Source organism: Pezoporus wallicus, unplaced genomic scaffold, assembly GCF_028554395.1.
Source record: "Pezoporus wallicus isolate ANWC-B61680 ecotype Strahan unplaced genomic scaffold, APGP_CSIRO_Pwel_v1 contig_11546, whole genome shotgun sequence".
NCBI lineage: Eukaryota > Metazoa > Chordata > Aves > Psittaciformes > Psittacidae > Pezoporus > Pezoporus wallicus.
In genome coordinates this window covers 348366-374995 of record NW_026639324.1, presented here as the reverse complement: position 1 = coordinate 374995, position 26630 = coordinate 348366, and the positions used below count along the sequence as shown (strand labels likewise).

At 64.5% G+C, this 26630-nt stretch overlaps 3 protein-coding genes across 21 annotated transcripts in view; 2 read left to right on the top strand and 1 right to left on the bottom strand.

Moving 5' to 3' along the window:
* Positions 1-26630, top strand: part of SGSH (N-sulfoglucosamine sulfohydrolase) — a 291535-nt gene that overhangs the window by 1817 nt on the left and 263088 nt on the right. The window lies entirely within an intron of this gene.
* Positions 1-26630, bottom strand: part of BAIAP2 (BAR/IMD domain containing adaptor protein 2) — a 140662-nt gene that overhangs the window by 76941 nt on the left and 37091 nt on the right. For 3 of the 11 annotated variants that reach the window (XM_057414237.1, XM_057414242.1, XM_057414245.1), the window contains one exon: positions 25298-26475. In XM_057414237.1, coding sequence (XP_057270220.1) covers positions 26445-26475 — 31 coding nt within the window. In that variant the 3' untranslated portion in view covers positions 25298-26444. Of the gene's footprint in view, positions 1-22260; positions 22551-24010; positions 24237-24625; positions 24674-25297; positions 26476-26630 lie in introns of those variants that run through there. The other 8 variants (XM_057414239.1, XM_057414244.1, XM_057414238.1 and 5 more) reach the window with 7 other exon arrangements.
* On the top strand, positions 133-21458 carry AATK (apoptosis associated tyrosine kinase). Of its 9 annotated transcripts, XR_008972758.1 has the most exons (15): positions 10049-10182; positions 11219-11360; positions 12137-12216; positions 12311-12429; positions 12901-12988; positions 13222-13355; positions 14014-14098; positions 14377-14516; positions 14660-14809; positions 14894-18005; positions 18141-18288; positions 18375-18602; positions 18751-18946; positions 19716-19806; positions 20984-21458. XR_008972758.1 is itself a non-coding variant. In XM_057414220.1 (14 exons), exons 1-14 carry the CDS (start codon positions 189-191, stop codon positions 18777-18779), a joined length of 4653 nt encoding a protein of 1550 aa, XP_057270203.1. In that variant the 5' UTR covers positions 133-188; the 3' UTR covers positions 18780-19319. The 9 variants fall into 9 exon arrangements, 7 of the variants coding, with proteins under 7 accessions (XP_057270203.1, XP_057270202.1, XP_057270205.1 ...); XM_057414220.1 differs by lacking the exons at positions 19716-19806; positions 20984-21458 and adding an exon at positions 133-270 and having other exon boundaries at positions 14395-14516; positions 18751-19319; XM_057414219.1 differs by lacking the exons at positions 19716-19806; positions 20984-21458 and adding an exon at positions 133-270 and having other exon boundaries at positions 18751-19319.

Below are 26630 nucleotides of genomic sequence, written 5' to 3'. Positions count from 1 at the left end.
TCCGCCACCTGCCGCCCCCGCCCGCCCCATCCCGCTGCTCGGCGGCGGCGCGGCCCCTCCCCGGGGCACGGGGCGCGGGGCCGCCGCGGCCGCCATGGAGGAGGAGCCGCCGCCGCCGCCGCCGCCGCCGTGCCCAGCGCGGGGCCAGCGGCAGCCGGCGGCCGTGAGGCTCCCGCCGCCGCCTCGCCATGGGCCGCCTCGCCGCCGCCGCTGCCATGTCGGCCGCGTTCCTCAGCCCCAGCCTCGCCTTCAGCTCCCACTTCGACCCCGGTAAGTGCCGCAGCACCGGGGCCGCCCGGTGTTGCCCCCCTTACACCGGCCCCGGGGACCCTCCCGCTGCCCCCGGGGGTCCCTCCGGGGCACCCCCCGCTCCGCTGCCCCTCGCCCTCCCCGCCGTGCAATGCGGCTTTCGGGGCTCCCGGCTCCCGCCCGCCGCGGTGACAGCTCGGGGCGGCGGCGGGACCCCCGTTTCCGCGGAGGCAGCCCGGGGGGGGGCTGCGCTGCCTCTGAAGGCATCTCCGGAGTGGAAACGGAATAACAACAAAGGGAATAATGGGGACGGCGAGAGGGAGGAGGAGGGGGGTGCGCGGCGGGCTGGGGGTCACCCGTGGGGCTGGGGGAGCCGTCGGGGCTCGGCGGGGGGCCGGGGCCGGGTGTTTTGGGGGTGCACATTACATAAGGTGCCGTGCTACGGCCGCGGCGCGGCTGCGGGAAGATGCTGCAGGCGCGGAGCGGAGCAGGGGCTGGCTTTTGTGTGCGCGCGTTTTGGGGCTGCTGCAGCCGCAGCCTCGCCTCTGCCTCTCGCCCCGCGTCCCTCCCGGTCACCGGCGCAGGGCACCGTGTGAGCCCCTGGCCGCGGGCCCCGCGGTGGCAGCGTCCGGTGGGGCCGGCGGGGAGCTCGGCACCGGCTCCTTTGTTTACCAAATCGCACGTCGGGTACCGCGGCTCCCGGCGCCGCAGAGGAGGCCGAGCGGTGCCGGTGCCGGTGCTGGAGGCTGCGGGTGCCGGTGCCGGGCTCCGGCATCGCTCCCAGCCGCGGTCCTGGCTGTGCTTCCCCCGCTGCACGCTGCTGCCCCGGCCCTGGCGCTGCGGACGGGATGAATCCGTGGAGGGATTTAATAATGAACCACGCCAGGACTCACCAAACCGCGTCCCCGTTGCCAGAGACTTTGTCCCCAGCCCGCTCGGCATCGATTGCTGCTCGGGAGGAAACCTCTTTATTTGCATCTCAAATGCGGTAGCTCTGGAACGGAGCCGCGTTCACCCTCCTCAGCCTCTGGTGTGGTTTTTCTCTGGGTTTTGTGAGGTGCCCCCTTTGCCATCCTGATCCCATCAACCGGGCGTTTGCAGAGCACGTTTGATTCAAGCATCCTCCTCAAGAAGGTTTCCATCACCACGTACCCGGGTCAGGGCTCAGCCGCCGCCGTGCACTGCCACCCTCGGTTGCTGGCAGGGACAGGAATGAAAGGGGGGAGCAAACGGTGCTCCCCGTTTCATGGCTTTGTTGATTTTGTCCGTTTGGCAGCACCTCCTGCCTGCGCCAGCCCGGCTTTCCTAGGGTTTGCTCGTGCCAGTGGAAGGGGGGGAAGCGTTCGCAGGGCATGGTGGCACTGTGGCACTGCAGCTGGGCAACGGGATGGGCCCAGGGGCTCCAGTGGTGCCAAACGGAGCAGAGATGCTCCCAGCCCATGTTCCCACATTCCCATGCTGGGTCAGGCCATGGGCTGAGGCAGCAGCAGGGAATGGTGGCAGTGGCGTCCCTCGGATGGAGGTGCCGAGGTGCTCTGTGCTCTGGCCTCGCCGTGTGCTTGTTTGTCACACATGCCCGTGCCGGGCTGTGCCGGCTGCCTGGGCTGGGATGTGCCATGCAGGGGGATGGATGCATTCAGTCCTGATGCTGGGGGCTATGGGAGGGGTCCCAGCCAGGCAGCCTCATGGTTCCCATCTTGCTTTGTGGATCCACAGATGCTCCCACATGGCGCATGAAATGCCAGAGCCACTGGTGGAGCACCGACTGCCCCACCAGTGAGCGGCACCACCACGCTGCCCACCCCAACCCATAGCCTGGATCTCTTAGGCTTTCTGAGGGAGATGGGTGCTCATTCCCTGCCCTAGAAGCGCCATGACCCGTTGCAGCCCAGCTGAGCAGCCACTGCTTGGAGACACCAGGAAGAAGCACCACGTTCCCTGTGTCACCTGGGTGAGCAAGGCTTTGCTCTAGGGTCAGCAGCACCCTATCCCCTCGCAGTGAAGCTGATGGCAGTTGCCTGGGGAGACAAGCAAGGGGAAAGGGCTGCTCCCCTCTTGCCTGCTGCCTGCCCAGGCTGCCCTCCCTGCTCCCAGCCTGCACTTCCCCATAGGACCCAGGAGTGCTTTTTGGTATCATGAGAAACATCCTCTTTTCCTCACCTGTTTCTTCTCCCCATGTTTTTCCTCCCCTTGGCCACCCTGGCCTTTCTCCCCATCCCATAATGGCCATTGAGGTGTCACTGGTTGCTGGTGGCTGCGGTGTCACCACTCCCTGCCATGGCTGTGGGTCCCTGCTCCTGTGCCCTGCGGTTTGAGGGTGTCATGTGCCAGGGCAGCGCAGGGCTCGAGGTGCTGGTGGGGATGGGTCCCTTCAACCCTGTATTTGCAGGCCTGGCTGGCACATGCTGCCATCCACTGCCCCAAAGCTACATGGTGGCAACAGCTCGGTGGTTGCTGGTGCATCCAGCATCATCATCCACTCCTGATGTGAGGATGGGAAAGGATTTAGGGAACTGCAGTGGGAAAGGGGCTGTAGCATCCAGAAGCACCCCAGCAGCCCAAATGGGGGCCAGGTACCTCCTGAGCTCCCACCCTAGCACCGTGAGAGGGTGGAAGGTGCTGCCAGGACTGGATGCAAAGGGGAGATTTGGGATAGGGAAATAGGTGGTGAAGGTGGTGGCTATTAGGAGCCATAATGGCCAGCACAGCGGGGACAGCACCGCAGCTGGTGTCCCGGAGCCTGCAGGGATGCTGCTGATGGAGCAGCCCATGGCGATGCCCCTGGCCCAGGCAATGGTGTTGGCACAGCACCACAGTGCAGCAGGGCCCTGCGCCCCAGGGGTGCTGCTTTGCTCCCTCCTTGTCCCCTGCTTCCCTCCCTCCATGTGCCGCTGCCTCCCGGCGCACACGGGCGGCTGCGTTCTGCGCGGCGACACGGATCCCTGTCAGAGCCAATTAGGAGAAATTAATACACCGGGGTTGAAAGAGCTCCGCGCTGCGGGGGGCAGTGGGCTGGCACCCACGGGCTCCCTGCCCGGCGCTCCCAGCTCTCCATGGGACACCGTGTGCCAAAGCAGCCTGCGGGCTCTGCCGCCCCGGCACCGCATGGTGCCAGGCAGAGCAGGGCTCCGGTGCCCGCCTCGCTGTGCCGCACCACCGGGGATAAGGGGGCAGAAACAGCACCACCAACGTGCTGAGCACCAGAGCATCCTTCCCGCTGACACAAGGGTCTGCATTTAGCCAGGGCCTGCCTGTGCTGCTGCCTGCAGCCAGGCAGAGTGGGTGACTCGTGCTTCCCAGGTTTTGCCTTGTCCATGTTACCGTGCCTCAGCATCCTGCTAATTCCCTGGGCTCAAAAACCCACAGCTCCTGTGCCCGGGTCAAAGGGGCCGTTGGGTCACTTCTCCTGTGGCTGAGCCTCATTCTGCCCTGTGCTGCACCGATCAGTGAGCACGGAGGCACCTCCAGGATGGAGGATGTGATCCTGCCGTGGCCGGTGGCCGTTTGGGACTTGAATCCCTGCAGACACCCTGGTACCCCAGAGGGAGCCTGTGGGGACAGGGCTCGGTGTGGGGCTGGCGTGGAGAGGAGCTGAGCTGTGCTGACTCAGCGTGCCCGGTGGCAGGGAAATGAATCTCCTCTGGGCATTTATCCCGCTGACAGCCCGGGGAGCGTCGCTGGAGTGTGCTGTGTTGTAGGGCAAGCGCTGCCATAATAGCGCTTGCCATCGGCTGAGCTCTGAGAGCGGCTTCAGCCTGGGGGCATGGAGGGGACAGGGAGCACCCCGGCTGGTGCCAGGGCTCACAGTGGTGCTCGGGGCTGGCCGAAGGATGGAGAGGACATGGAGTGGGTGTGGAAGGGTTCAGCACCGGAGGAAAGGGGAGCAGGTCCAGGATTTCCTGCAGAGCCACCGTTCTGCAGCCCGGAATGAAGGCAGCGAGTGCTGGGGGGGTCCTGCTTCCCGTCCCTTCCCCTCTGCCAGCCACGGCCGGCGGCCCCCCTCTGCAGCAGCCGTGTTAAAATGGTTTGTTTTAATTACTGGAGCGAAGGAAAATTCCAGTGTAGGCAAAGGCTGTAAGTGGAGCAGCGCTGCCTGCCTGGCTGGGCATGCCAGGAGTGCTCGCAGGCTCCCATCCCGGCACTGCGGGGGTCTCCCGCTGCCTCTGCAGCCCTTTGTCATTCCTAAGTACCTGTGAGGTTGTGATGTGCTGCTCCCGGTAGCGGCTGCGCCCCAGGGGATGTTTGGAGCAGGGCTGAGACCCGCTCCCACCCTTGGGGCATCCCTGCCGTCATCACTATGACAAAGGAGGGCTTTTCTGGGCTCCCCGGTCTGTGTGATCCCATGCATATGGGAGATGGGTGCTGTGGGGCTGGCTGAGAGCAGGCGTGGTGTAAAGGGGTGCTGGGCTGGCTGGTGCTGAGCATCCCCCTTGGTTTGTGCCTGAGCATCCTGGATGCTGACCCCATCTCCCTGCTGCGCCATGGGATTTGGGTCTGGGCTGATTTCACCTCCCTAGGGGGATACTGTGGTAGCTGCCTGGGTCTCCTGAGTGCCCACCGAATGAGTGGCACTGGTAGGGCCATGCAGGGCCCTCAGCACACACTGCTGCTCAGGGATGGGATCAGCCACTGTGGCTCTTGGTGCTCAAGCCAGCACCGTGGCTGCAGCAGCCATAGAGTATCCCACTGGGGCCATCTCCGGGGTCCCCTCCACACAGCCGGGCAGTGTTTGGGCACACAGGGCTGTGCCATGCCATTGGCCGCTGCCATGCGCTCGGTGATCATTGGGGTGATGATGGCGCCATCACCATGATGGTGCTCTGAGGTGTGGGGCAGGCGGGAGGGGGGCCCCCGGGTTCCCACTGGAGCAGCTCGAGGCTCGGTGCAGGGCTGGGTTCCTGAGGGCAGAGCCCCTCTGCGGCTCCTGCTGCTCCCGCAGCCCGTGTCCAGGTTTCCTCCTGCGCCCCGCAGCATCCCGCTGCCCGCTCGGCCCTCGCCCGCCTCCGGCGCGGGGCCGGCCGCTGTCTCCGCTCCGCTCGCAGCCATTGCTGCGGTTTCATAACGCCGCCGAGCGCCTCCGATAAAAATAGGCTGCCCCGCTCGGCGCTGCCGCTGCCGCCGTTACATAAACGCCGCTGCGCCGGCAGAGACAGACCCGGCCCGGCCGGGGCCGGCGGCAGGACCGAGGGGCCGCGCTCCCGGGCAGCCCCGGCCGCTGGCACTGCCCCGGCGTGGGCCTGGCATGGGCACGGCACGGCACGGCACGGGTGATGCTCCCCCCGGCACGAAGGGCTGAGGCTGTTCCTGTCCCTCGGGACAGTGGGTTTGCTGTGATGCAGCCGTAGCATCCTGTTGGTGAGGGTGGCTTTACAGCCCCCGGCCCAGAGCTGATCTGAAGCAAGAAAATTTGGCTTTAATAACGGGTTGAATCTTGGTTTGGATGCTTTTTTTATATATCATTATTTCTCTGGATATGGAGAAGGTTGATGCGCTGGGCTGTGTTGGTTGGAATCCCGGCTCAGCAGCAGGGCAGGCGTTGATGGAGGATCTTGACTTCTTGTTTCTCATCAGGCTGACATGCTTGGTGTATGCACAACAATGATGTGGCTTGGCCTGTGCTTATTCCAGCCCTAATTTTTATTTCATCACGTTACAAAATGATGGATGATTTTTTTTTTATTTTCCATCTAATTATTTCCTTTTTACTGCTAATTCATCCCAAAATGATAAAAACAGAATTAAGAGGCAAGAATCAATCTTTTTAAACCACTTCTGCATTGGTTAAATAAGCCTGCATTAAAAGATACATAAGGAGAACAGATTAACAGGGCATGCATTGCATTTAAAATGAACACACCTATTAATCACCAGAGAGGCTGCCCAAGTGGTTCTGGTTGTTTATCGTGGCAGAAGGGCTCCAAGGCTGGGGGTTCAGGGTGCTGCTTCCTCGTGCCCTGGTTTTGGTTGAACGCTGTGAGAAGACATGTGGCTCTTGGGGTGTTTTGGTGAAGGATGCTGTGGGTACCAGCTCTGTGCCGGGTGGCACTGGTGGGTGATGCCAGCCCTGACTCTTCTTGTGGATGCGCTCAGGGTGCAGCAGCCGGGGCCATCCCGCTGCTTCCCGGTGCCTCAGTTTCCCTCTGGAGCTGCAGACAGGCTGTGAGGCGCAGCCTTGTGTTTCCATGCTAAATGGCAGCGGATGGTTCCTTGCCGCCTGGATGCGTGTGGGTGAGCAGAGCGCTCGTCCTGTGGGGTGTAAAATTGCTTTCCTGGAAGCCGCCCATGGATTTGGGATTAACACGTTACCAGGGCTGTGTCTGTGCTGGGAGAGCTGAGCTCGCAGCTGGAGCTGCTCATGGGTCCTGTGCGTTTGGATCAGGCCCTGCTCCCTGCCTGAACCCTGTCCCACTCCCTGCCTGAATCCTGCCCCGCTCTGTGCCCAAATCTTGCCCAAATCCTGCCCTCCTCCCTGCCCAAATCCTGCCCTGCTCCCTGTCTGAATCCTGCCCAAATTCTGCCCTACTCCCTGCCCAAATCCTGCTCTGCTCCCTGCCTAAATCCTGCCCTGTTCTCTGCCCAAATCCAGCTTCTCCGAGCTGGGTGCTGAAGCCTGGCCCAGGGGGCTGCACCCCGGGGTGCAGGGCTAGCAGGTTGATGGGGTGGGGTGAGAGCTGTGGCGGGGTGATGAAGGGGCAGAAGGAGATGTGCAGACCGTGGTTCCAAGGCAGTGAAGCATCCATCACTCCTGCACAGCCCTGCGAGCCCTCACCTATCAGTGCAGCCCCTCAGTGGTCCCGGGGGCACCCACACTGTGTAAGTTACAGGTGGGGAAACTGAGGCACGGGGCAGCGGCTTGCAGCAGGTCCTGCAGCGAGAGGCTGGGCAGCAGGGAGTCAGGGTGTGCTGAGCCCTGTGCCCTGCAGCTCCCCGCCCCGGGGCTCCCGTGTGTGCTGAGCCCGGCTGGGAGGTGCTGGGCAGCCGGTGCCCGGTGGGTGCGCGAGAGCCGGGAGCTCCCTGCCCGCGCCTGGCCCCGGGGCCGGGAGCGCGGAGCTGCCGCCGGGCTCTGCGGGAGCCCCGGCTCGTCCCTTCCGCACACGTCAGCCGCGCCGGGCTCCGTTGTCCGTCGGGAACAGCGAGCGGCGGCCGCAGCATCGCCCCAGCGCGCAGAGCGGCCCAGCGCACCCTGCCATGGCCGGCGAGGCGGCCGCGACCGCCCGGCGAACGTGAGTCAGCAAAGGCACCGCTCCGCTACCGGCACGCGTGGGTCGGCAGCGCGGGCAGCGCCCGGCGCCGTGCGATGGGGCTGGGACCGCACCACGCCCGGGCTCCCAGAGCCTTCTCCCATCTCTGTTTGGAGCCGGTGCTCGGGGCTGCGACCTGGGCTGGGTGCAGGCAGCGCTCTGCCAGCTCCAGGGGGTGGGAGGGCAACGCGTGCCCAGCTGCATCCCGCTGCATCCCGCTGCATCCCGCTGCATCCCGCTGCATCCAGCATCCCTGGTCTCTCTCTGTTACCGTTCTGCTCCTGTTTTCCAGGGCTGGATGCAGGGCTGGGGTAGATGCCTGTGGGGGCTGGAGCTGTGGCCTCACGGGTGCCCCCAAACCCCACAGGGCTGGCCGGGGTGATGGGTTGGTGTCACTGCCAGTGCATCCTGGCCCTACTGCTGGGCTGGCCCTGGATGCTGGGGGCTGCCTGGGTGATGCAGCAGTTCCTGCTGGCCAGGCTGGAGCATGCACTGAGCTGGCAGTTCTCAGCCTGACCCCGTCCCCAGGGTGAGGCTGAAGGTGCGTTTGGAATAGTCCTACAGGATCCCTATGGCAGGGGCAAGGGGTCCATGGTGGTGCCAAGAGCCAGGGCCAAAGGAGGGCAGAGCCTCAGGGTGGGATGCAGGATGTGGTGGGGCTCACAGCTTCTATTGAGAGCTCTCATGGCATGCAGCCACCCTGCTCCCTGCGCCCCGGTGCTCCCTGTGCGCTGGTGCTTTTGCAGCCACTGCTGCAGGTGCATTCGACCTGTTTTTGGGAGCATTTGGCCTCTGAAATGATGTCACACTTTCCATCCCACACTGAATGCCTGCGCTATGGTTACGGGAAGGGCAGCATTTGCTTTGCCCAGGCAGCAGGATGCTGATGGTGGCTCATGGTGATGGTGGTGCCCCTGTGCCGGTGTGACACCCGGCCCAGCCTGGGCTGCTCATGGTGCCCAGGTTTTGGATGTGCGGGGGGGGGGGGGGAGAACCGGGGCAGGCCCAGCCTGACCTCACTGGCCTGTTGGTTTGGAGAGTGCTTCGTTTGCTCCGGTTCCTGAGCCGCGGCCGAGGGGCGGCTCAGCCAATGGTCCCTGTTGGAAAAGCTGCTGTGGCCGCGCTCTGCTCCCTGTCGATGTTCAAAAGGCTCTTTTCAGTGAGTCATTTTCTCTTCTGCTGTCCCACTATCCAGGGAAAATGGTGACGTTCTCGGTACAAAGTGTGTTCACCATGGAAACCAGCTGAAAGGAGGGGGAACGCCACCCCCTGCTCCTCCCAGGTTCGGCTTTGCATCCATGAGCCTTAGAAGATGGCTCTTGAGCTCCTTTGCAAGCACCAGCAAAGAGTTTGGTGTGGTTTGGGCTTTGCCAAAGCACACGGGGCCTGGGCATCTGCTCATTGCCGTGCCGGGAGCCAGGGTGCTCCGTGCCCAAGCCGTGCGGTGCCAGGCAGTGCCTGGGAGCAGCCGGGAGCTGCCAGCTCCCACCGGGACCTTCCCGAGACCTCTGTGCCCTTCAGGTGCCGTTCCAAGGACACACAGGAGCCGGCAGCACGGTGATGGTGGTGGCAGAGGGGCAGCGTGGTTGGTGGTGGGGCGATGCCCCGTGGTCCATGCATGGGAGCTGTGTGTGCGCCATGAGCATCCCTGAGGGGCTGGGGAGGGACTGCGGTGCTGGATGGGGATTTGGACAGGAGGTTTGGCTGAACCATGGAGTGGCTTGGGGCAGGGCACCCGTTCCGTCCGTGATGTCCTGTGGGGCTGACACCGTGGGGCTGCGTGCGGGTCCCCGGCGATGCCGGCTCCGTTGGCAGCACCGTGGCCACTGGCTTCCTCCCACCACAATCGCGCCGGTTGTTCGCTCAGGCTCTGGGCAGAATAGTAATGTGGCAGCTGCAGCCGCGGCGGGGCCTGGTGGGGACGGGCAGCAGGGCCGCGGCTGCCACCGCTGTCACTGCCACCCAAGGGGACACGGCGAGGGCTGCAGTGGGGTGGTGGGTGCCGCGTTTGAGGTGTGCTGGTGCCTGGAGGATGTGGCGAGCGACAGGAGCAGCCATGTCCCCATCCTTGTGCCCTATGGAATGGAGCTGGTGTGGGGCTCAGAGCAGGAGCTCTGGTTTGCCCAGTGGTGCTTGCATGCAGAGGCAGAGCTGTTGGTGTCAGTGGGAGCAGGATCTGTCCCATGCCAGGGAGTCTCCAGCAGACCCTTCCCCTGGGGGATCTTGTCTCCAAGCTCCATGGGTGGGATGGGGCAGGAGCTGGCTCCGCCTGGGCGCTGGGGACCAGCTTCCCATCCTCCTGCTCCTGCAGGTGCAGCGTCCGTCCCGCCTCGGGGTGCCCTGTCCCACTCCATGCAGGGTCCTGACTCAGCTCTGAGGTCCCTCCTGGGCTCCCCAGCCATCCTGGCCTCGGGCTGGGACAGCAATAGGGAACAGTGGTGCTGGGAACCCCAATTCCCCCATGACCCCTAATGTGCCCCAAAACATCCTGTGATCCCCCAGGACCCCCTGGCACAGCCTCATTGCTCCCGGTCCCCCCTTCTCCCCTGTCCCTGCAGACGGCACCCCCCTTAGCGAGCTTTCCTGGTCCTCCTCGCTGGCCGTCGTGGCTGTTTCCTTCTCGGGGCTCTTCACCTTCATCTTCCTCATGTTGGCCTGCCTGTGCTGCAAGAAGGGGGACATCGGCTTCAAGGTGAGCTGGGGCACGGGGACGTGGGCATCGGGGGTCTCCACAGGCCAGGCTTGTCCTGGGACCACGGGGGCTTCTCCTTGGAGCCCAGCAAAAGACAGAGGTGCCCAAAGGCTCTCAGTGCTGCTGCTGGGGCCAGTCCCAGTGCAGTGCAGGATGTGTCCCGGCTCAGGATAGCATTGCTCAGGGGGAGCTCAGCACACCCCCCCCCCCACCTGCCGAGTGCTGCCAGGGCTCAGCATCACTGTGGACCATACCCTGACCCAGCCAGCATCTGCACTCTGCAGAGCATGGATGCTGCAGGGCCCATCATCACTTAGGGGTTGTTCTGTGACCCAGCGGGGCTCCCCACTCCGCAGTGCCTGCATCTACAGGGCTCAGCATCCCTGCAGACCCAATCCGGACCCACACATGCTCCGTGCTCCATGCGGGGCCAGGCCAGGGCATGGTTAAGGTCCCACCCGCACGCCCCGGGGGTGGAGGCTCCCTGACCTCACAGGCACAGAATGTGCCGAAGAAACGCTTTTTCCCTAATTGCTGGGATTTTTGTGGAGGCTCCGCGGCGCCCGGGCGGGAGGGGGGCAGCAGGACGGGGGGGGCACGCTGGGGCCCTTGTGTAACTGTCCCACACCAGCAGCAGCACTTGAGAACAATGAGCCGCTCGTGCCCCCGCACTGGTTATATAGGGGCCGGTGTGCGGTGCATCGCGGTGCATGGCACACCGCGGTGCCGGCGAGCTTGGCAGCGCCATGAGGCAGGGCTGGGCCGGGCGAGATGCTCACCATCGCCTACCTGCTAGCCCAGGCGGCTCTCGGGTGCCGGCGGCTGGCTGGGTGGCACAGCCAGGTAACGCGGTGGGGCGGTGGGCGGTGGGTGCCTGCCCCACGGCGGGTGTGCCATGGGGGTGCAGGCAGGGCTGCGTGCTGGAGGGGGTGATGCGGTGGCGGGTGAGGGTGCCGGGGCAGGCTGGGCAGTGGGGAACCCGCAGCGTCAGTTGTCTCTGCTGGGGGTGTGCCCCCCTGCGCACCCCCCGGACCAGGAGTTTGAGAACGCCGAGGGGGACGACTTCGTGACGGAGCTCTCGGCCCAGGGCTCGCCCGCCCCCCAGCATGGCCCCGAGGTCTACGTCCTGCCCCTCACCAAGGTCTCCCTGCCCATGGCCAAGCAGCCGGGGCGCTCAGGTAAGCTGGGCTGTTGGCAGGACCCCCGTGTGTTGCGGTTGGGGTCCCCCATCCCCGTGCGGTGGGGTGAGGTGGGTCCCCCCACTGAGGATGAGTGGCTCCAGTGGAGCAGGAGCATCTCTTGGGTAGGGGACAGGCAGTTGAGGGGAGCGTTGCTGCTGTTCCTCTGTGCAAGGGTCCGCAGTATCTTGTCCCCAGCCCCATGCGTGGCACCGGGATGTATCCCACTGGGGTGAGATGGGGGACACTGGTGAGTCCCAGTCCCATGTAAACAAGCCCACGAGTGGGAGAGGAATGTGGGGGGTGCCTGGCCATGGTCCCCTCCCTCCCAGCGTCACGCCCCAGCCTGGAGAATGGCAGCAGTGTGGTGGAGCCCAACAATGGCCCCATTGCTGCCTGCCCTTGGCATGGGTGCCCGAGGGGCAGGACCTGCACCGGGGTGGGGGGAGCTCGGAAGGGGCTAAATGCCAGAGCTCCGGCTGGGCTTGGCTTTGCTTTCCCTGGTCCCCAAGGAGGAGAAGGGACCACCCAATGTGGGGACACTGGTACCCTGCATCCCGCAGCGGCTGTGGGGTGATGCCTGGACAGGAGGATGCTCTGGCTGCGGGGTGCCTGGGGATGGCTGCTCCGGAGCACCCCGGGGCAGTGCAGGGCCTGGCACCGGGTGGCACGGTGGGGACGGCAGCGCTCGGCGGGCACCGGCGGGTAACGCGTGATGGCGGGCGGGCGGGCACGGGGCGCGGGGCGCGCGGGCAGCTGGATGTGCTCCGTTACAGTGCAGCTCCTCAAGTCGGCGGACCTGGGGCGGCAGAGCCTGCTCTACCTGAAGGAGATCGGGCACGGCTGGTTCGGCAAGGTGAGCGTCGGGGCAGGGTGCCCTGGCACACCGCGGCTCCGCAGGAAGGGGTTCGGGGTGAGGATGGACGGGACGAGCCTGTCCCTCACCTCAGGTGTTCCTGGGCGAGGTGAACTCAGGCATCAGCAGCACTCAGGTGGTGGTGAAGGAGCTGAAGGCGAGCGCCAGTGTGCAGGACCAGATGCAGTTCCTGGAGGAAGCGCAGCCCTACAGGTACATGTGGGGTCACGCTGCGGTGCTGCTGCTGTTGGATGGTGCCTGGGCCCCCCCAGGCCATGTTCGGCCGCTGAGCAGAGCCGTGGCTGCCCCATGGAGGTGCCTGGCCGAGCTCTTTGGGCAGCACAGCTCTGTCCCAGCCCCACCACCTCTGCCTGGGCTCATTGCCGCAGGACAAGGGCTGTTGGCTGCGGTGTGGGGGCTGCGGTGAGGTCATGGCAGAGCAGGACCGGGAGCGGGGAGGGGGGGTTGCAGAGCTGCTCCCTGCCCTGCAGAGCTGAACAAATGTCCCTTTGTGGTGTGTTCTGGGGCGCTGGGACACGCTGGTACCCGCTCCCGGCGCTCCCGGCAGCCCCCGCGCTGGTCCCGAGCATGAGGAGGCAGGGAGTTGGTTCCCTGGGGGCTGCTGCTGTCCCCCCACATAGCCAGCACAATGCTGATGTGTCCCCATCGCTCTGCCCCACACAGGGCCCTCCAGCACACCAACCTGCTGCAGTGCCTGGCCCAGTGTGCCGAGGTCACCCCATACCTGCTGGTGATGGAGTTCTGCCCACTGGTGAGTCCTGTGTGTCCCTGTGTCCTGTCCCACTCCCCCAGGTGCTGCTGTGGGGCAGGGTCATGAGGTACCGGGGGTATTGAGGGGCTCCAGGCAGGGTGCACAGCATTGCTGTGCCCTGCTGACCCTGCAGTGGGATGGTGACAGTGACGGTGATGGTGATGGTGACAGTGATGGTGATGGTGACAGTGATGGATGGTGACAGTGATGGTGATGGTGGCTCTGCTTTGTAGGGAGACCTAAAGGGATACCTGCGGAGCTGCCGGGGGGCTGAAGCCATGACCCCGGACCTGCTGACCCTGCAGAGGATGGCGTGTGAGGTGGCCTGTGGTGTCCTGCACCTGCACAGGAACAACTACATCCACAGGTAGGCTGAATGGTGCCCCCCTTCCTGGGAGGAATCAGAGGGTCCGGACCCGTGCGGTACCCAGGGCACCATCGCTCCCGCCCCGCCGCTGCTCCTCCCGCCCAACAATATCCTGGTGCTGAGTGAGTTGCAGATGGAGACTCCAGCATCAGTGATTTTGTTGAGGAGGGGGTGCGCTGACATCGGGGGCCACCGGATCTTCCCCACCCGCCAGGCTCTGGTGGTGGGCCCCTGCGAGGGTGCCCAGTGCTGTGGTTGGGGGGCCGGGGAGTCCCCGGCTGTGCCAGGGAGGGACGTCCCTGTGGGCATCCCGGCTTCCGTGGATCTTGCCGCACCGGTGCCGCACTGGGGATCTCATGTGTGCCGCCGGGAGCCCGGCTCGGTGCCAGGGCTCGCATTGCCTGGGGACACCCGCTTTCTGCTTGGCTCAGCGCGTGATGGATGGATGGACGGACGGATGGAGATGCAGCTGGAGCTGCGCGGGCATTCCTGCTGTGCATTTGGTGGCTGGTTATCGGCACACCCAGGGTTGGGCAGTGAATCCCGCCACTGCACACCCATCCTGCTGCCACCACCAGCACACCGGTGGGGCTCCCAGGCAGCGGGTACCCCCCTGTCCCCCATGGCAGCGGTGACAGCCCTGGGGTTTGCTTGGCAGCGACCTGGCTCTGCGGAACTGCCTGCTCACCGCAGACCTGACCGTCAAGATCGGAGACTACGGGCTCTCGCACTGCAAGTACAAAGTAAGGCTGGTTTGGGGAAGGAAGGGGCTGGGGGCTGCCTGCTGGGACCCCACACACATGAAGATGAGGGGGAGCAGGCAAAGGGGAGGAAGGATGTGATGGGAGGCAGGGTGCCAGGAGGAGCAGAGGAAAGGGCTCAGGACTGGGTTGGAGGTACCATGGGGGGGATCAGGCATCGGGGTGGCTGGGGAGGGCAGGCGATGGCGGGGCTGGGGCAGCTCTTGCCGCGGTGTGGCCGGTCCCTGAACGCGTAGGTTTGACGTTCTCTTCTCGTACTGACCCTGCATACTTGGCAGGACGACTACTTCGTGACGGCCGACCAGCTGTGGGTGCCGCTGCGCTGGATCGCACCCGAGCTCATCGACGAGGTGCACGGCAACCTGCTCATCGTGGACCAGACCAAGGCCAGCAACGTCTGGTGAGCGGGGCCTGGCGGGGCAGAGGGATGCGGCTGGCACGAGGCATGCGGAGTGTGTCGGGGTGGATGGGTTTGGGGCCACCATCCGGGAGCACTGTGGGGGGGGGGGTCCCGGTGTCCCCAGCATCCCGCCCTGCCCGCAGGTCGCTGGGTGTCACCATCTGGGAGCTGTTTGAGCTGGGCAGCCAGCCCTACGACCACTACTCTGACCGGCAAGTGCTCGCCTACGCCATCAAGGAGCAGCAGCTCAAGCTGCCCAAGCCCCAGCTGAAGCTCTCGCTGTCGGAGCGCTGGTGAGGCCGCATCCTGCCCCTTCCCTCTCCTCGTCCCCGGGCGGGTGCGGGGCCGGGGCTGACGCTGGCCCCTCGCTGCGGCAGGTACGAGGTGATGCAGTTCTGCTGGCTGCAGCCGGAGCAGCGCCCCACGGCAGAGGAGGTCCACCTGCTCCTCTCCTACCTGTGCGCCAAAGGGGCGACGGAAGCGGAGGAGGAGTTCGAGAAGCGCTGGAACTCCATGAAGCCCAACGGCAGCTCCAGCGGCAGCCACCACGGCCCCGAGCTCTCCTCCTTCCCGCTGCTGGAGCAGTTCTCGGCCGACGGCTTCCCCTCGGACGGGGACGACATCCTCACCGTCATGGAGACCAGCCACGGCCTCAACTTCGAGTACAAGTGGGAGCACACCAAGACCGACCACTTCCAGGCGCCCCTGGGCTCGCTGAGCCCCAGCAGCGCCGCTCGCTACCACGACCTCTACTACCCGGCCACGACCACGGCGCGCCTGAGCCTGGGGGTCTCCCCCTCGTGCTACGACTGCAAGCCCCCCGGCTGCCCCGGGCTGCCGGCGCCCGGCGTGGTGCCCATCCTGGGCGCGCACAGCCCCTCGCTGGGCAGCGAGTACTACATCCGCATCGAGGGCCCCGGCGACGGCGGCGCCGAGCTGGACTACGCCATGTGCACCTACAGCCCCGCGGGCGAGCGCGGGCCCCTGCGGCCCCCGTCCTGCTGGCGAGCACAGGGCGCCCGCAGCGGCAGCACCTACGACTCCGACAGCAGCCCCACGGTCTCCCTCAGCATGGAGCCGCTGCTGGGCCACGCACCCGCGGGCGATGGCTCCTGGGAGTGCGCCGAGTACTACCCCTACCCCTGCCCCGGGCAGGAGCCGTCCCCCGAGGGGTACCTGCTGGAGGAGGAGCCCCCCCAGGCGGGCAGGCAGGACTGGCCCCAGCCCAGCTTCCAGCCCCACGTCTTCACCGACCCCTTGGGGGTCTCGCCATCGGTGACCTGTGCCTACACCCCCCGTGGGCGCGGGGAGCTGCGGGCGGACCCTCCGGGCGGGTGCGTGCCGGGGCCGAGCGCGGCGCCTCCGGACTGCGTGGCGGTGGAGCTGGGCGAGGAGAGCCCCCCGAGCCCCCCGCAGGCGCAGGGCGCCAGCCCCGCATCCCAGCGGCACCCCTGGGCCTCCAACAGCTCCTCCAACAACAACATCGGCAGCGGGAGCCCCGCCGAGGCGGCGGCCGGGGACAGCTGGTGCTACCGCCGCATGATCACCTTCCGCGGGCTCATGGCCAAGCCCCTGGGCACGGTGCCACGCGGCCAGCTCGGGGGGTCTCCGCCGGGACACGACTTCCGCCGCCCGTGGCAGGATCAGCCCCCCGGTGCGGCCGGCGGCTCCTCCTCCCCGTGCTGCTCGCCCTCCCCGCGGCGTCAGGCCTGGCACAGCCGTGACTCATCAACCTCAGGCCGCCTGCAAGCAGCAGCGCTGGCTGGCAGCCCCGCCACGCCGTGGGGCCCCGCCACGGCCCCCGCCACCGCAGCAGGGGCCCAGCACGATGCCCACCCGGAGGAGAGCGCCGAGGCGAGCAGCCCTGCCCGCAGCCCGCTGCCCCACACCGCGCCTGCACCGGGGCTGGAGGAGGCCGCCGCCATGGCTGGCACCGGCACCCCGAACCACAGCCCCCCCGCGGAGCCTGGCATAGATGGCTCCCAGCCCGCGCCCGAGCCTTCCGGGGCGCCTGCGCTCGTGCTCATGGAGGCTGCTGCCGACAGCACCGGCTGTGCCGCGGGCGACGCGGACCGGACACCGGACAAGACCTGCTCGAGCGCCAGCTTCCCCAGCGCGGGCGAGGGCAGCGACGAGGACACGGCCGAGCTGACCTCAGGCGTCTTCACCGACTTCTCCGGGGACTACCCCGAGAGGGCGGAGGCGGCGGCGGCGGCGCCCTTCAAGTCCCTGCAGAAGCAGGTGGGGACGCCGGATTCCCTGGAGTCGCTGGACATCCCGTCCACGGGCAGCTCCTGCGAGGTGTGCAGCCCCACCGCCGCCTTCGCGCCCGCCGGCCAGCCCAAGGCCCTCGACAGCGGCTACGACACCGAGAACAACGAGTCCCCCGAGTTCGTCCTCAAGGAGCCCCACGAGCCGCGGGAGCCGGAGCCCTTCGGCCAGCTGGGGAAGGCGGCGCCGGGGCTGCCGGAGGGCGAGGGTCCGGCCCCCGAAACGCGGCTCCCCACGGCCCTCGGGGCCGAGCTGCAGAGCCTGGCCGAGAAGAACCCGTACCGCGACTCCGCGTACTTCTCCGACTACGACGCCGAGGCCGAGCGTGGCCCCAAGGATGAGGAGGACAGCGATGGGTCCCGGACCCCGGAGGCAGAGGAGGGTCCCCAGTCCCCCGTTAAGGACATAGGGAGAGCCCCCGTGCCGGGAGAGGACCCGCTGCACCCCCCGGGGGCACCCGGCAGCCCCCCGGCAGCGCCCGGTGCTGCGGTGGCAGTGGACACGCCGGTGCCTGGGGCTTTGGTGGGGGACTGGCGTGGGGCAGAGGTTGGGAGCACCCCGGTCAGCCCCACGGGGCAGGCGCCTGGCACTGAGCAGCGTCCCGCTGGCACGGGGCTGGTGCCGGGCAGCTCCCTGCGCCCCGGTGGGTCAGTGCCACACAAGACTTTCCTCTTGACCCCGGTGCCGGCGAGCCCCGGGGAGCCGGTGTCCATCGGAGGGACCCGTGTGCCGGAGGGCATCCCTGGACCTGGGGGAGCGGCGGTTGGGGATGAACAGACTGTGCCGCCCGCGCCGGGGCTTGGGCATCTGGGGCTGCCCCCCGAGGGGACTGGGGCAGACGACGCGCCGGGGGGCCCCAGCACACTGCGACCGGGGCACGAGTCACCCCCGGGGCTGTCCCCGCTGAAATCCCCCCGGGAGCCGCGTCCCGCAGCCCCCGAGCGCCGCGAGGAGCCGGAGGAGGATGAGGAGGACACGGAGGACAGCGATGAGTCCGATGAGGAGCTGCGCTGCTACAACATCCAGGAGCAGAGCGAGGAGAGCGAGGAGGAGCTGGCGGCCGTGCCCATCGTGGTGGCTGAGAGCCAGAGCGGCAGGAACCTGCGCAGCCTCCTCAAGATGCCCAGCCTGCTCTCCGAGTCCTTCTGCGAGGACCTGGAGCGCAAGAAGAAGGCCGTCTCCTTCTATGATGATGTTACCATCTACCTCTTCGACCAGGTAGGTGGCCATGGGCTGGGCAGAACAGGGCGCTGGTCGTGACCCTGTGGTGTTTTAGGGTGCCATCCTTGTCCAACGGGACCGATGGTGGGAGCCATCCCCAGGGTCTCCTCCCGCTTCTCTCCCCTTGCCCAGGAAAGCCCCACGAGGGAGCTGGCTGAGCAGAGCTTCCCGGAGCCCCCCCAGCCTTCGGGGCAGCCCCCCGACAGCAGCAGCCCCCCCAGCCCCGCAGACCGGCTCGGAGCCTCGGATGACTCCTCGGACGGCAACGCCTCGGAAGAGAGTAAGTGGCTGGTGGGCAATGGGGGTGGCAGGGGCCAGGCTGGGGCGAGCCCACAGTGGCCTCAGCCCCCTCGATCCCTGTGGCAGGCGGTGGCTTCGAGTGGGACGATGACTTCCCGCTCATGCCGGTGAAGCCGTCGCTGATGGCCTCGCTGACGGGGCCGCCGGCGGAGCCCGACCCGGCTGTGCCCGCGCTGGTGCCGGTGCAGAAGCAGGTCCTGCCCATCCAGTTCTCTCGGTTCACGGTCTCGCCTGCTCCGGTGTCCCGGTTCTCCATCACCCACGTCTCCGACTCGGACATGGACTCCATAGGAGGTGAGTCCTGAACCCCCTCGACAGCCCGCATGGTGCAGAGCCCATGGTGGGAGCTGAGCGTGGGACACCCTGTGGCCATCGTCTGAAGGGCCGGGGGTCCCATGGCATCATTGGGTCCCACTCAACGCCGCCTCTCCATCCATTGCAGGCAGCAGTGAAGATGGTGACCGGGAGTGAGCCAACCGGGACGCCGGCACCGGCACCGGCACCGGCACTGGCAGGGGGTGGCAGAGCACGGCGGGGCCGGGAGCGGGGGCCACGCTCCGGACTTTTTTAGGCAGATTTTCTCGGAAGGAGCTCGTTTGCTGCTGCGAGCGGGAGCGGGGCCGGCCCGGGGCCAGGCGGTGGGTGACGGCCGCGCGGGGTGCGGGTGGCTGCGGGTGCGTGTATACATAGACACATATATATATATATAGACATATATATATATATAAATTATAGCAGTTAAAGGGTAGTGCCCTGACCTTGCTAACATTTGCGGAGTGTCTCCCCCCCCCCCCCCCCCAGTGCAGTCCCCCCTTGGCTTCTCACCCGTGTGTGCTCCTGAGGTGGTGTTTGTCCCCGCACCCCCTGTGCCATCCCCTTGGTCTCGCACCTCACGGCGGTTTGGCTGCCCCACGGCTGCCCCACAGCGTTCCTGAGCGAGGGGCCGCCAGCTGCTGCCGCTGCTCCATGTCACCCTGAGTGCGCCCATTCCCATTCTGGTGCTGCTGCACCAATGGCTTGGGGGCCTCAGAGGGCTGGGCAGCTTCCCCCTTGCTTTTTGGGGAGCAGTCCTTAGACCCCAAGGGCTGGCAGGACCCCTGCCCCGCTGCAGTGGGGAGCAGCATGGGGAGGGCTGGTAGGGGGCTCCTGGGACCCCCGGGACCCACTGACCCCACTATTTTTGTATTTAAAGAAAAGGATACCCCCCCCCAAGCACCCAAAAGCACCCTCAAAACAAAACTTGCTGTTGATGAACCCACATTGATGCGATTTTAAGTTATTGCTGCCAAAGAGACGTAATGAGTCGGGGGGGCGGGGGGGGGGGGGCACTCGTGGTTCTTCGTTCTGGTTTCTTTCTTTGTTATTTTTTGAAGTCATTTGAGGCTTAGGATCATTGTGCAATTCCAGCTTCCAGCAGGAAATAATGGAAGTAAGCGGAGCTGAGCGAAACCTTGAGATCAGGGCGGGCCCCTTTGGGGTCTATAGACCAAACCCTGAGGTGAGAAATGCCCCCCCACCCCAGTCCCGTGTCCCGCAGGCCCCGCTGGCACCCCATGTACCTGGGGCGAGGGCACACGTGCTGGTGCACGGAGACACGCACACGTACACACACACGTTCACCCACATGTGCCGGGGCTGGCGCCGGGGTTCTCTCCGTGCCAGGGCTGGCTCTGCCTTGGCACAGCTCCGGCACCGAGCCGCCGCTGGCTGCCCAGCCTGGTGCCGGGCACAGGCGCTACCCCACTGCCCCCCCCTCACCCAGCCCAGCCTGGAGCTGTGTCCCCATCATGAAGCTGTTGTCCCCAGGGGACAGACAGAGTCCGGGGGGACCCCACATTCACCCCCAACACCCAGGGCGGCCGTGCCTGCCCCGGACCCCCCCTGCTGCTGTTTGCGTCTCCCCCAGCAGCCGAACACTGATGGCAGTTCCTGCTTTATTTGTTGTATTTCAGCTCCAACCTGGCCTGTAAACAGCACCCCCCCCCCCCCCCAAACCCCCATCCCAGTTCTTGCAAGCCCTCCCCTTACACTTTGCAGCGGGGGGCTGACATCCCCACACTGGCTGGTGTCACCCACCAGCAGTGGTCCACCTAAGGATACCCCTTACCTGCAGCACCCATCCTGCTGCTCCCCAACCCTGTGCCCCTCCTCTACCCCCCTGTCTGCATCCTGCATTGCACAGCCCGACTCAGCATTGCAGGGGGGTTTGTTCATCCCCCCCCCCAGTCCCCCCTTGCACCCAGGGTGATGGGATGCTGCTCCCCCCCACCTCCAGCCCCCGGGTTTGGTCTATGGCGCCGCAGGTCCCTGCCTCTGGAGGGCAGCATGAGGACAGAGCTGTGTCTTGGAGAGTTGTTTTTAATAGAAAGGCTATTATTACATTGTCTATTTTACCAATACGGGTCATAATCGCTGTATTTTTTATCAGTGCTGATTTCCATACAGCTCCCAGCATGTGTGTCAAATAGCATCGGGCCAATAATAAAGTTTTTAAAATATCTTAAGCCGTTTCGTGCCCGGATCATTGCCCAAGGCTGGGACCGGGGTGGCTCGGGATGGAGACCGAGGATGCTCCAGGGCCAGGCGGATGCCTCCAGCCAAGGGGAACACCGAGGGGAGGGAGGATTTTCTTGTTCATAAATTATATATTTTTCTCATTAAAAAAATTATTTCAGGTTACATCTTGCAGGTGCCACAACTGAAGGAGGTGCAAAGGAGCCCCAGGGGCTGGCTGGAGCCTGAGGGGGCTGCACAGGGGTCCTGGGGCAGGGCTAGAAGAGGACAACGCTGGGCCAGTGGCCAAGGGGAACCCAGGCATCCGTCTCCTGGGCTGTGACGCCCCCCTAATCTGCTGCTCTGCTCCCCAGCCCCTCGCTCCTGCCCCGTGTGGTCCCCATCCATCTGCTCCAGCCCCAGGAAACGAAGCAGCAGCGCATGGACCATTGAACCAGCCCCTTTCCTGCAGCAAGAGCCATCGGAGGGGACACAGGAGCCACGAGCCATCGCGTCTGAGTGGGCAAGAGCCCTGCCTGCATGGAGACCCACCAGCAGCCACCCGTGTGCCCAAGGCTCCCGGTGCGCAGCAGAGCACCCGCTGCACTTGCGAGTACAAAGTGCAAATATGACAAATACAATGGAAAAGGCAAACTCTCCGAGGGCAAACTCTCCGAGGGCTCTGCCCAGCCTTCAACCGCTCGCCCACAGGAGACGCGGTTCCTGCCTGGAAAACCCTCTTCTCCCCGTTTCCATAGTGAGGATGTGGACCCCGTGCTGGCTCGGGGCGAGCGGCAGCGGGAGCTGTGGGATCGGCCCAGGAGGCAGCTTGCTCGTGGGCGCACATCCCTGCAATGAGCTTAACAAGTGTGTGTGTATATATAGATATATTTCTTTTTTAACCTATATCTATCTCTTTCTCTCATGCAGCTCTAGTAACAGAGGAAGAGCAAACAGCCAAGCAAGAGGTCTGGATGGGAGAGCCTGTCTGCGGGGAGCAGGGTGCCCCTTCACCCGCTGGGCACCCAGGCACCCCAAGGCACGCTTAAACAGAGCCCTCACCCCAAAAGGATCATTTTTCCTAGCTTATATTTTACAGCAGTACCGTAATTCCCAACTGCGCACACAGACCGGAGCAGTCCCCGTCCCGGCAGGGGCTGTGGCACCAGTGTCCCACCACCTCCCAGCCTGGAAACTGGGGTCTAGCAGGAGCTGGGAGCTGCCTACGGCACCCACCACCCCTTTGGCTTGCACAGGGTATCCCGGCTATGCTGCCTGTACCAGGGGTCCCTCCGGCTGGGCAGGGGGAGCAGAGAGACCATCTCCCCAGTGCCGTTGCTGCTCTGAAGCACAGCTCGCCTCTGGAGAGCTATTTTCCAGCTGAGGCCATTCTCCCAGTCATGGTGAGCTGCTGCTAAGCCTAGAAGCAAACTTGCTATGGGACGCGCTGCTGTTGTGCAGCACAGGACAAGGCTATGGGCAGTGGTTTAACCCTCTGCCACCGAGGGGAGCAAGCTGGGTCTAGAGGAGCAAGAACTGGGGCACTAGCGGGAGCCTTTGGCTTTCAAAGCAGCAGGGTTAAATAAACTCCGCCTGAAGATGAAGTCCTGGCAGGCGGACATGCAGTGGTGAGGAGCAGGCGGCGGGTGCCGCGTGGCACAGCGGGCACCGGCGCGGCATCAGCTGATGAGCGGCGCCGAGCGGTCGTTGGTCACCGTTGGCTTCAGCTGGACGTTGGCAAAGGGGTTTCTGCAGAGAGAGAGGAAGCGGTTTAGCAGGAGGGAGGGGGGCAGCGGGGCCTGTGAGGACGGGCACGGGCACAGCCAGCGGCGACGTGGAGACACCCCCGAAAGCTTTTGCTGTGCTCGGTGCTGGGCACCCCTCGAGGCCGTCAGAGATCCTGGAGCCACCGGTCGTGTTCCCTCCATCTGCCTGGGACCAGCAGCATTTGGGAAGGGGTGAAGCTGGAAATGCTCTGCCCTGTGAGCCCCTGGGCTGAGCTGCTCCCAGCTCCTCTGCTTCTCTCCCTGTTAAAGCCATGGTGGATGTAAGACGTGAGCTGGCAAGTGCTGCTACATGCAGGGTGTTCTCCTACCTTGCTCTCCAGCAGGACTAAAGCTGGGGCTGCTAAGCAGGGAGCCAGGGCTGGAGAAGCTGTTCTAACCCCCTAGACTGTGCTTGAATCATTTCCACACATGAGCAGCCTTGGGCTGCTATGGGGAAGCAGAGAGGGGATTATGGCTCCGTGTTTGCCGTGGGACTCATGGGGACCCTCTGGCTAAGAGCAGTGCATTGAGCTGCATGCAGAGGATTTGTGCTGTGCCAGCTGGGAACCCTTTGTAGAAGTTCAATATCCAAGAAACAAGCTGAATGTGCTGGAGGAGCTCAGCAGGGCCACGGGACCGAGCACAGCCCAGCTCCCAGCACACCAGCCCGTGACCAGGCCGGCTTTTACCTACCTGGGGTAGCGGCAGCGCTTCCCAGGGCCAGCTCATTGCTGCCACAGCCCCGGCATGCACAGGTCCTGTGGCCGGACCCAGGGACAAATGCTGCTGTGACACGGGGAGCACCCTTACCTGCCCCAGGAGGTCCCCCCTGGGAGTTAACTCAGGGGTGCAGACAGCTATCAGGACACATCAGGTCCAAACATGCACCAGCACAGCAGCCAAGGGAGCCACAGAGCATCCCTGCATGCCCCTGCCCCTCCTGCCTGTGGACAGCCAGCCCTTCCTCTGCCCCCATGGAGCTCCACAAAGCCTTTTCCTTTCTGCAACTGAGGCGATGGCCATGAACCACAGCAAAGCCACCTCTGGGCCACCGGCCAGCCACAGCCCTGCCATCCCCAGCCACGGCTGCAGGTAAGTGTCAGCAAGACAAACACGACCATAAGATTAAGCCATGTTAGGAGCAGCTGTGATTACTGGCTACCTCTACCTGGAGCCAAGCAGCTATGGGACATTGAGGACATCCCTCCGCAGCAACCCCCCAAAGGCACTTGCTGCCTCCCCCAGCCCTGCTCCCCTTCCATCCCTCACCTCTCCAAATGCGCTTTTGCTTTCCTTAGAAGATCAACGGCTTCTGCTTAAAAATAGGGTAATTAATTTCCCACCTAATTAATGCAGCTTCTTAAATCACTTTCCCCCCAGGATGCCAAAATAGATTCTCAGGACTGGAGGGAGAGGAAAGGTTGCTTTGATGAGTCACCAGGGATTGTTATTTAACTGTTTTTGTTCTGGCAGAGAAGAGCCCTTGGGATGCGAGCCCACAGCTCCGGCAGGAAAACCAGCTCATGGATCAAACAGAAACAGGGAAGGGGCTCTCCTGGGCTCCGCAATGCCAGCGAGGTGCGTCCCGGCTCCCGGGGAAACTCCTCCCTCCCTGCCCTGAGGCCATGGCTGGGACGAGGAGGCTCCTGAGACGCGTCCCAGAGGAGGTCTATAAGCAAAAGAAGCTGCTCAAAGAACTTGACATTAGTGTGGATGTGCTCCAGGGCTGGGGACAGCGATGCAGCGACCGGTGGGACAGTGGTCGCTGGACACCTACAACCAAAGAGGCTGGTTATGGGGAGCAGGGAAGCAGCAGCTCAGCATTCCCAAGGGAAGCGCGGCCCCAGCCGTCTGCGGTGCAAGGAGCCGTGCGATGCAGCGCGGTTACACCGGGAGCTCCCGCCACCAGGACAAGCGGTGACCGGGGGAGGGATGTGCTCAGCCGGGTGCAGGGGGGGAAGCAGAGCGGTGGCACCGTGCCCGCGCAGCCCCGCGGCCGTCACCCGCTGCCCAGCGCCAGCACACCCAGGGCTCGGCCCCCCGAGACCATCAACTTACTAACTACGGGCAGGGGCAGCTCAAAACCTGGCCACTTCAACATCAGGGCTGCAAGGGAAAGAGAAGGCAGGTTGGAGGACACCGGGATGCGCTCCGGCCCCTTGGTGGGAACAGAAGGTGTTGGTTAACGAGAGGCACCGGGCTGTGATCCCGCACACAGCGCCTCCGGACAGAGGAGGCAGGAGGAAGAAGAAGAAAAAGGAGGAAAAGCGGTGTTTATGGAGCTGCTGGTGCTGCGAGGAGGGGAAGGAAGGGCACGGCCAGCCGGGAGGCACCTGCGGGGAGGAGAGGCCAGGCACGGAGGGGGGGCTACGGAAGGGAGGGGGGGCAGCTTCCTTCCCCCTGCATCGGCACCGCCGCTTTCCCACCGCCGGGAAAGCGCAGCCGCAGCCTCGGCATGCGACAAGCGCAGCATCAGCAGCATCATCCTCCCCTCGAGATGCACCCGGAGGAGGGACCAAGCCCTTAAACAGTTTTAGCTGCTCCCGCTCAGCAAAAAGCTGTTTAAAGCCTCGGGGCTGAGCGCGGGCAGGCAGCGCCCGGGTATCCCCCGGCCTCTGAATGCCACGGGGATGGGGAGGGGAACACAAAAAAAAGGCATGGCAACGTGCAGCGGGCGATGCGATGGGCAGCACACAGGCACGGCAGCCGAAAAAGACACCGAGGCCCAGCTCAATGCAATAAATAAAACTTTTATTCAAACAAGAACTCAGTACAGGGCACATTTCTCTCTCTGGCTTTTAAAAAAGGGTTTTCAGCACTTTACAATCTCCATACAGGCTTCACTAGGCTGGGGTGGGGTTTCACATCCCCCCCCCCCCCCCTTCTACATTTAATCATTCAGCATGAAATATCCTGTGTTAAAAATCTTTAGCAAAAGGACATCGATGCAAGAGGGTCTTGTTACAGTCCGCCCATAGGCGAGTATAGAAAACAAAGCCGTGTCCGTGTGTGTGTGTCTATTGCCAGCAATGTCCCAGTAAACAGGCAATGTGACAGGTTGTAAAAACCACACCAGAAAAAGAAAGCGTGGACAGCTTTGCAGTGGAGACGGGCACGGGAAGGGCTCTGCACCCCAAGTGCCGAGGGGAGACCCCCGGGTGCTGCCAAACCCCCCCTCCCCGGCCAAGCCGGGGGTAGGGATGCGGCCCCGCACCCGCCCCAGTGCTGACGTGAGGTAACAATACCTTGCTACAAAAAATATATATATATATTTATAAAACAACCAGGAATAACCCTTCCAGGGGGGCTGCCGGCTGCGCCCCACGGCCGGCGGGACCCCAGCCCTAAAGCAGCCCTTTCCCCGGGGCGGGGGGCTCTGCGCTATCCCCTTCTCCCAAAGCCACCACAGCGGGTGGTTGGGTGGAAGCGGATGAGGCTGGGAACAGCATCCCGGGTGCGGGCATCCCGGATGCTCAGTAACAGTACGGACACCAGAGGCCATGCATATTTGTTCCAGTGTGGGACGTTGTGTCCAGGCTCGTGCGAGGCGCTGGCAGCCCCGGAGGAGGGGTGATAGTGCATCGCTAACGGTCACAGGGGGTACAAAAAACCGGGTCCCACTAACGTGTCAACTGCATCCGGGCTGCGGCAAAGCGAGCGCAGCCCCAGCGGCAGTTTCTGCTCGGAAAAAGGCTTCAGAAACAAGGGCACTGTGAACACCGGGGGGGGGGTGGAGAAGCACCATGGTTTCCTTGAAGATCACAAGAGTTTAAAATCCAAAGGAAGTAGAGAAAGAGAAATGAGGGGGAAAGAGAAACAAAAAGAAGTGGGGAAAGAAGCAGAAAGCTCTTCCAAGCAGCCGCTAGCCAAGGTGTCCTCACACCGTTGATACCAAACTGCCACTGCCACTGCGGAACAAAGCACAGGAGACTGCCAGAGGGGCCGGGACCACGGCACGCACCGCGAGGCAGCCCCGTGCCCGGGAGCCCAGCTCCACAGTTCAGTGCCACGGGGACCGGCACCGGAGCGGGGCAGAGAGCTCGGCCCCTGCCCATCACCACTC